General features: G+C 61.2%; 1 protein-coding gene across 1 annotated transcript in view; it reads left to right on the top strand.

Annotated features, from left to right (window-relative positions):
* The first annotated feature begins 3,248 nt into the window (after positions 1-3,248).
* Positions 3,249-8,192, top strand: part of SNPH (syntaphilin) — an 11,203-nt gene continuing 6,259 nt past the window's right edge. Inside the window, exons 1-2 of the mRNA XM_019472992.1 lie at positions 3,249-3,323; positions 7,782-7,859. Coding sequence (XP_019328537.1) covers positions 3,249-3,323; positions 7,782-7,859 — 153 coding nt within the window. The remainder of the gene's footprint in view (positions 3,324-7,781; positions 7,860-8,192) is intronic.

Below are 8,192 nucleotides of genomic sequence, written 5' to 3'. Positions count from 1 at the left end.
GCAGCAAGGGGCTGCCAGCGCCGCTTCGCATCGAGGGGCGGGGGTGGGGTGGGGTGCGTGTGTGTCACGCATCGGGCCCGCAGCACACCCGCATTGCATGCGCCGGACCCCCGCGGCATGCACCGGACACACGTCACGCCCACCAGACCCGCAACGCATGCACCGGACCTGCATTGCATGCACCAGACCCCCACGGCGTGCACCAGACCCCTGTCACACCCGCCAGACCCCATATCGCGTGCATCCAGACCCACATCGCGCACACCGGTCCTGCAGCACAAGCGCCGGACCCATAGTGCGTGCATTAGACCCACACAGCGCGCGTCGGACACACATCACACTCGCCAGACCTGCAGCGCACTCGCTGGACCCTCCCTGCATGCACCGGACCCTCCCTGCATGCACCAGACCCTCCCTGCATGCACCAGACCCACATCTGCTCATACAGCATCCAAACGTGTCTCCTGGCACCATGGGGCGTTGCAGGAGCCGGAGCGTCTGTGCAATCGAGATTTTATTATTTAATGGCTTAATGCTCCGTCTCCGAAGGGATACAGAAAATACACGAGCTGATTGATGAGCCGGGTGCTCTTTTTTCTCTCCTCCCAGCAAGGTCAGTGCTGCCTGCTTGTCGCACAGAGACCCACTGCTGTGCATTTGTTGTGCTTATAAAATACTGGCGTTCCCACCCTCCCTAGGCAATGGGTGCCTTGTGCCGTGGCCTTGTGCCAGGAGGTACAAATCCTGATTTCCAGGGCTGCAGAGGTCCCTGGCCGGGGGGGGGGGGGGTCAGGAGGGGGCAATGCCTGTGCTCGCACCTCGGCAGCATTGCAGCGGGCTGAGACGGGAGATTTGGCATGTTGTTAAAGTAGGCCATTCCAGCGGTGCGGAGACCCAGGGCTAATCCTCTGTGACCATCGTCTTTCCCAGCCCTCGTTCAAGGTGGATGATGGTTAGGGGAAACCTGCTTCCGCCGCGCCGGGACCGCACGGGGGTGCGGAGGGGAGGAGCAGCTGTTGCGCTGGAAGCTGGATTTGTCTTCCATGTTTTTGCTTTCGTATCCTGAAGGAGCGGGCTCTTCCTTCTGCTTACTGGTCCTCAGCTCGGCTCCCCAGCAGAGCACCCGCACAGGATGGGCCGTGCGGTGTGATATTACGTGCATCCCCAACCTGCCAACCTTCCCAGCCTTGGTACGACCGTAGGGTCTGCATCCCAGGTATCCTGCTCCTACTCTCATGGCAATAGCTGCTGCTACAGCATTTGTCACAGAGCTCTTTCCCTTTTCCCGTTGCCTTCAGAGGCCCCAGCAAGAGACCAGCCTGTTCCCTCTGGTCAGGCACCTTATTTTTAGCTAATGAGGGCCAGGAATTGCCACCTCCCCGTTTGGCACTGCAGCCAGGTCAGCTGGAAAAGTGATGAGCTGCATAACCCAATCTTTTCGAATGGTCTCTATTTTCCTGTAATCTCTGGGTGTCAACTCAGCATTTTATAACAAACAAGAGAATAAAAGGAGATGCTCCTGTGTTTCATTATGTGATACGACAACTCTTAGCAAAATTGATTTTTCTGGTGGTGTTGCATAAACATCCTGTGCGTTTTGTGCCTGCTCTTGCCCCGAGCACTCTGCTCTGGCGTGAACTGGAGCATCTCCCTCTGTCCGGGACCCAGGTGAAGCTCTGCTTGCTTTGGGATGAGCCCGTCTCTGCCGGAGCAGGGAGCAGAGTTTCCCAGCCCCTGGAGATATCGCTGCTCCCTTGGAAACTCCAGAGCAAGAGCAAAGCAGCCCCTGTCTCCCAAACAAATCCCCCGTGGCAGAAGGAGGAGCGCAGACATGGTCACCGCTGTGCACCAAGCAGCCGGTGTTTGCCTCCAGCAGCTCAGATGGTACCTGCGGCGCCCGCGGCGCACACATGGTCACCGCTGTGCACCAAGCAGCCGGTGTTTGCCTCCAGCAGCTCAGATGGTACCCGGCGCCCGCGGGCGCTGACCCCCTCCTTTGCTGGACTTCTGCCGGCCTCGGCCCCGGCTGCTGCTCCTTCCCACCACCACCCAACTGCATCCCAGTCCTTTTCCAAACAGAAACTGATCCTGGCATTGCCGCTGTTTCGGGGACGCAGCGCTCTGTCCCAAATCAGGTTGCTGGTTGTTTGCCGTGTTCAGCGCTTTGCTTATTTTTAGCGTGAAGGAAAAGCAGAGCCCGTGTCAGAAAGGCAGGGAGATCTCCTCGGGAGCCCTTTTTGTTCACCGGAAAAACGAAGCTGTGATTTCCCTCCCCCCGTTGTGCTCTGCTTTTAATCTTGTTAGCACTGGAAGGCTGAAAATATGGGGAGGGACCCGTAGGGAAGGCGCCCGCCAGCATGTGCCGGGCACGGTTCTTCTCCCAAGGTTTCTGCAGAATCAGTAAAGCTGCTCTTAGAGGCTTGGGCTTGGTGCCACCGTTACAAAATGCTCCTAACACAGGATGCATCAAGTAAAACAAGGGAATCCAGCAGCGGGCAGGGTGATGGGAACCCTGGCAAAAGAAGCAGTGAGCGAGAAATTTGGGGAAATGTAGCGGCTTCTGGGCCCGGGCGGCTGGGGCTGACAAACGAGCCCGCCTGCTCTTGCACCTCCTCTGCGTGTTCCCTGCAGAGACGGGATGAGCTGGTGGGGCAGCTCGGGCCAGCACAGCAGACGGTTCCTTCTGAACCCTGCAGAAGTCGAGCAAAGAGAGACGCCTCGGAAGCGAGAGCCTGTGGTGACAAAACCTCCGGAGGAACGGGCTGAGGACTCATCAGAGGCTTCACCGAGCCGATGGCGAGGGTCTCTCCAGGGGTCCCCTGGCCCCTTTTCCCATGCAGGAAGCTTCTAGGAGGAGCCCAGCCCTGTCTGTCCATCGCTGGCACGGCCCGGGGATCCAGCATGGCGTGGGGAAGCGGCGGCATTCAAGCCAAAGAGGCATCTCTGTGGGGCAGCAATCCCAAAATGATGGCTGAGCTGCAATTCTTGGGGAAATCCTCCCCTGGGGCGCTGGGCTGAGCCTCAGGGTGCTCTACTGGTACTGTCACCGCTCTGCCACTGCTCTGCCACCCGTCTGGCTTTGCATCGCCATCATGGTGTGATCTGTGGGGCGGCAGTGCCCCAGATCCCCTCTGCGGCCGGCGGGAGCTGGGGACCCACCGGGGGATGCAGCTTGGGAGCACCCGGAGCCCCATGGTATAAGCCACCCGGGGTGGTGGCAGCCTCGGGGGCTCTCAGCCCCGGGGGACATGCCGAGGCTGAGCAACCTGTGCTGGCGGCGACGGGACACGTGCCGTGCCTGGGGGTACCCGACACCGTTACTGGTGCGGGCGTGGGGAGCGGTGGCTGCCTGAGCCCTGCCTGGGGCTGAGCGCCGCTGACCGCAGCGGGCACGGAAAGGGCTCGGGGAGCAGTTACGGCACAATGTGCTGGTGAGGTGGGTCTCCAATCCCGGAGGAGAGAGGCTCTTGTGCCCGGTTGTACTCCATCCCACCCTGCGTGGGGTATCAGCTTTTCGTGCTGTTAACTCCGGCTGTTTTCTTATCGAGGACCATTGCTTTTATTTAGCGTGAATTCCCCAGGCTAATTCTGTTGCACAGAATAAGCGCTATTTTGCGCTGTTGTTTTTAAAAGAGCTGCCTTTTTGTTCCACTATGGGCCGGGAGATTCGCAGGGAGTTTTGCTGTCGGTGGCTCCAGGAGAGAGCGTTAGACCTTGCAACGGGCAGCGTTCATCCTGCCCGTCCCCCGAGCTGCATTTTGGGGTGGTTTGCAAGATGCTGAAACACGTATAGCTGGTTTGCAGCATGATCTCTGGATCTGGTGTAAGTTGGAGTGTCGGACCCTGCATCCCCAGGGAGCGAGAGCGGCCGCAGAGGTGCTGCACTGAGCAGGGGCCTGCTGGTCCCCCCAGCACAGGGACGAGCCGGCACTCCCCGAATCACCCTAACCTCGCTGCCGGTGCCTGTGCACTCGCACTGGTGGTGGCTGTTAAAAATCTCTGTATAATTGCAAGCCTGGGCTGCGCTATGGAGCCGGGGACTGCGCGTCTCGCTGGGGTGAGGGTGCGGAGATGAACTCTTTGGCTGTGGGGATCAGCATTTGCAGTTTGTGTCGCTGGGCTCAGCGCCTGTTTCTGATGCCGGGTTATTGCTGCTCAGGGTCTCTCTGGAGTCTGTGCTGCGGCCGTGTCCCCTCTCCTGGGGCACAAGCTGTTTTCATCAGCTCCGTAAGGATCAACCCACAAGGAAGGGATTCTCCCGCGTTTCTTCTCTGTCCTGCAAGACGTTCCCCATATTCCTCGTTCTACAAAGATGAAAATAAGGTGGAGGAGATCCCTTCCCCACCCCGTCTCTCAGCTGGCACACGAGACCTGGCTTTGTCTCATCCACCCTTTGCATGACTTGGGATTTGCAGGCCGGGAGTCGCTGGCAGTGGCACGTCGTCCTCCAGGCCTGTGGGTTTCCTCTCCCGCTGCCGAGGCTCCCGATGTTCATTTTTGGGGTTTTTGTCCCCGTGCTGAGCGGGAGCTGCCTTCCCCGCGCGGGGCCGGCCGTGGGCAGCTCTGCTGGCCCCGTCCCTGATGCTTCTGACATGGAGCAATGAGCCTGCCCGCCCTCTGCCCCGGCTTGGGTCGCTTTCCACCCCCATGTTTTTATGAGATTTCTTCTCTTCTGCTTGCCCTTGCAGCTTTGCTGTGACTTCTGCCCCATCTATTAGACGGCTTTTAGATTTTAGTAACCTGCTCTTGGTTACTCCCCTGTCTTTCCTGGCCCTCGCGGCTGCCATCGTCTTCCTTGCTGGAGAGCGTGCAGTGTGCTCGGGGAGGCGGTTATTCATCTTTGAACGCTTTTCATTTCCTCTCGGTGTGTTTTTCTTAATGCCTAATCAATGAGCAGCCGCGGCAGCGAGACGGAACCACCAGAAGGGCCAGGCGTTGCAGGGAGGTGGGGGCCGGGCTGGCGCGGGTCCCACGGGAGGGCAGGGGCATCCCCTCTGCGGGAGCGGACCCCTCTGCAAATCACCGGAAAAGCAGAGGTCTTCACTGCTTCTCCCTTTCTTGCATTTCAAATGTGATAAGATAGTCTTGAATTTCCTCTTGCTTTCATGGCGAGGCTCCCTTCGCAGTGCAGCTGCCCAGCCCGGTCCATGCGATAGTGGTAATTCTGAGTGCAAATAATTCCCTCTGCCTTTAGACGCAAAGTAGCCACGTGCCATGTGGGAGGGTGTTTTCAGCTTTGGTGCTAAGTCTGCCCATCCTGCCCGTCCTTGGCAGCCCGTGGGCACGGTGAGGCTTTTGGGGAGACTGAAATGGCCCATTGATTCTCTGGGAATAAAGGCAGTGACAATTTATTACCAGTGATTAAATTCAAGCTTGCTTGTTCAAGCCGCCCTGGGGCAGCCTGGCGAGGCAGAGCCGGTACCCGGCCGGGAGGGGATGCACAGCCCATCATGTTCGTGAGACAGGGGCCCAGGCAGGGTGCAGGATGGTGCTCCCCCCCTCCACGGGATTTCGGTGCCCACTGGTAGACCTCGGCCGGGCTCCCTGTGGCAGCAGCACGGGGCTGCTCCGAGTTTCTCACCCCTTAAACCTGCTGGCGCCGCGAGAGGCATCGAGCCTTGGTGTGGGCACCAGCCAAGTCTGCAGCAGTGGGAGGAGGAGGAGGAGGAACTGAGCTCGCCAGGCACAAGGCTGAATCCAGGCTTCCCCACAGAGCCGTTCCTGGCTGCGAATGCTGGGGCAGGCGCCTGGGGTGCAGCGTGGGGTGCTCGCAGGAGCCCCCGGCACGGTACCAGCCCGTGTGCTGGACACACACATGCCGTCTGCGGTGCTGGTACTTGCCTGGTGCTGCATTAACCCCCCAGCTCTGCTGGGGAGAGCAGAGGGACCCCTGAGCAGTGCGGCTAACTGCTGTGAACAGGGAAAAGCAGGAGGCCGCGGTGATGCCGGGTACCACTGGGCTGCCGCGGGCCGGGGCACGGGGCTTGGGGCTGTGAGAGGGCGAGGAGTTAATCCCCGTGGCCGCAAATCTCCCAAAAGCCCTGCCTGAGAGCTGCTCGGGGAGCACCCTGCGGCAGGAAAAGCTAGGGACGGGCTGGCCCCCCTGCCCAACTCTGCGGGGCCCCGCAGCCGGAGCCTGGGCTGTGCCGCAGCCCCACATGGCACTGCTGGAGGATGCTCCCACCAGTGCCGGGGCCGCGCTCGGCTCTCGCGCTGGATGCTGATTCACGCTGCTGCATTAGCAAAGCCCGCAGCCGCCGCGCATGCTGTCGACTCGGGAGCAGTTATCCGGCAGGGCAGAGCGCTGCCTCCCTCTGCCCAGGTCCTCCCCTGGCAAATCTGTCCCAGAGGGGAGCAGCAGGACCCCCAGATCCCAGTCGCTTTATCCCGGGGATGCTGGCACCCCCCTGGCGTGGGGCACCATGCCTGCCGGGGCTGGGGGCTCACCGTGGCTGCACATCGCCGGATTACTCTGCTCCAGCTCTCTGGGCTCTTCAGTTTGGGGATCAGGGAGTGGCGAATCCTTGGCAGAGGAGAGGCCTGGGCTGGCCGTTGTGGGCTTTGGGCATTAGGCAGGAGGTAGCCTGGAAAAACAGCCCGGGGGTGGCAAATGCAAAAGGCTGCATCGGGGTGAGCTGGCCGTGCTCCCTCCTCCTCTCCTGCCTCTTGTCCTGCTCCTCGTGCTCCCCTGGACTGTGGCCGAGCAGCACTTAGCGTTTCAAATCGCCCATCGATTATCCGCTGGCCGGTCCCATCACTCGTGTTGCTCTGGGCTGGAGCTGCCAAAATCTGGAACAAATACCGGCATCGTGAATGGGCTTGGGGATGGAGGGGGGAGCACCCGGTGCCCCCAGCCCAGCCGTCCCCGGCAGCCCGTGAGCGCAGTGGGGCATCACAGCGGTGCCATGGGACGCTCGGTGGGATGGACATGCTGAGCGGATGCTTTCCGTGGCTCCCCTCCACTGCAGCAGTTCACATCCCTGCGTGTGCCCGAGGTGCTGCCTCCTCGAGCAGCTCCCACCGGTTGTTACGAACCTCTGGATCTGGCCTATTTATTTACAGGAAAACAGGCTCTGTGTTTCCCGAGGGATTAGCTGCTGCTGCCACATCATGCAGGGATCTGTGCTTCCTTACCTGATTTCACTGGTGAACGGGTGATTCTGACTTAATTAAGGAAAAGCAGGTGCCCAGCCCGCTGCGGGGACAGCCGCCTGCCCGGGCAGAAACTCGGCGAGGTCTGGGGCTGGGTGTCAGAGCCCTCGTCCCATCTCTGCCCCGAGTAATGCCACTACTGCAGGCGCCCTGCATCCCTGCGGCAGACCTGCCTTCCCCGGTGGGGACGGGGACGGGGACCTGGGGTCATGGGAAAGCTTGTCCCGAGCCTGGAGACTGGTGGGAAAGGGGCTTTAGGCCAAGGGGATGGAGCAAGAGCGTGTTGTAGGAAACTGCCCACTGGGAAGGAAGATGAACAGCACAAGCGTGGGCCTTACAAATGGAGAAAGCCCTCATCCTGCACCCGCAGCGTGCCCTGCCGGGGCAGGACCCTGGGCATGCAGCATCCCGGTGTTCCCCCTGTTCCCCCCTGTGGGGGGCAGGCAGGGAGCGGACCCCAGATGTGCAGGGGATGCAGTCCACATCTGTCCCCATACAGCTGGCCCCAGGGTCTAAACTGATGCCCCGGTGCAGGGGCTCACCCCTGCACCGGCACTTTGCACGGCTCCCATCTCACCGGGGCCGTTTCCCTGCCTTCACCTCCTCTCTCTGTTGCATCTAACCCGCAGTTCCCCCGCGCCCAGGACCCGCAGCACCGCGGCAATGTCTCTGCCGGGGAGCAGACGCTCGTCTACCGGATCGCGAAGGTGAATATGCTTCGGCCCCTGGGCCCGGGCACCGGTGCCCGCCCGGCACTTCTCCCAGCTGGCAGCAGGGAGGGAACGATCCCCACCTACGCCACGAGCTGCCACTTTGCAGCACAAACCCCCAGCCCGGCTTTCAGGGCGTTGCATGTCGCTGCCCACCGCACAGCACTTCCCCGTCCGTGCATGCAGCCCCCTGAGCGCTGCACCCCCTGTCCCTCTCTGGCCATCTCTGCCGCAGCCGGGACCAACCCCTCTGTCCGTCCAGGCAAAGGCAGGCAGTGGTGGAGGGCCCCGGCCCCGGGCGGCGGCACAAGGGCGCTGGGGTTGGGGCGG

This window comes from Aptenodytes forsteri, unplaced genomic scaffold (assembly GCF_000699145.1).
Source record: "Aptenodytes forsteri isolate BGI_AS27 unplaced genomic scaffold, ASM69914v1 Scaffold422, whole genome shotgun sequence".
In the NCBI taxonomy this organism is placed as follows: Eukaryota; Metazoa; Chordata; class Aves; order Sphenisciformes; family Spheniscidae; genus Aptenodytes; species Aptenodytes forsteri.
This window is presented reverse-complemented; position numbering and strand designations above follow the sequence as displayed.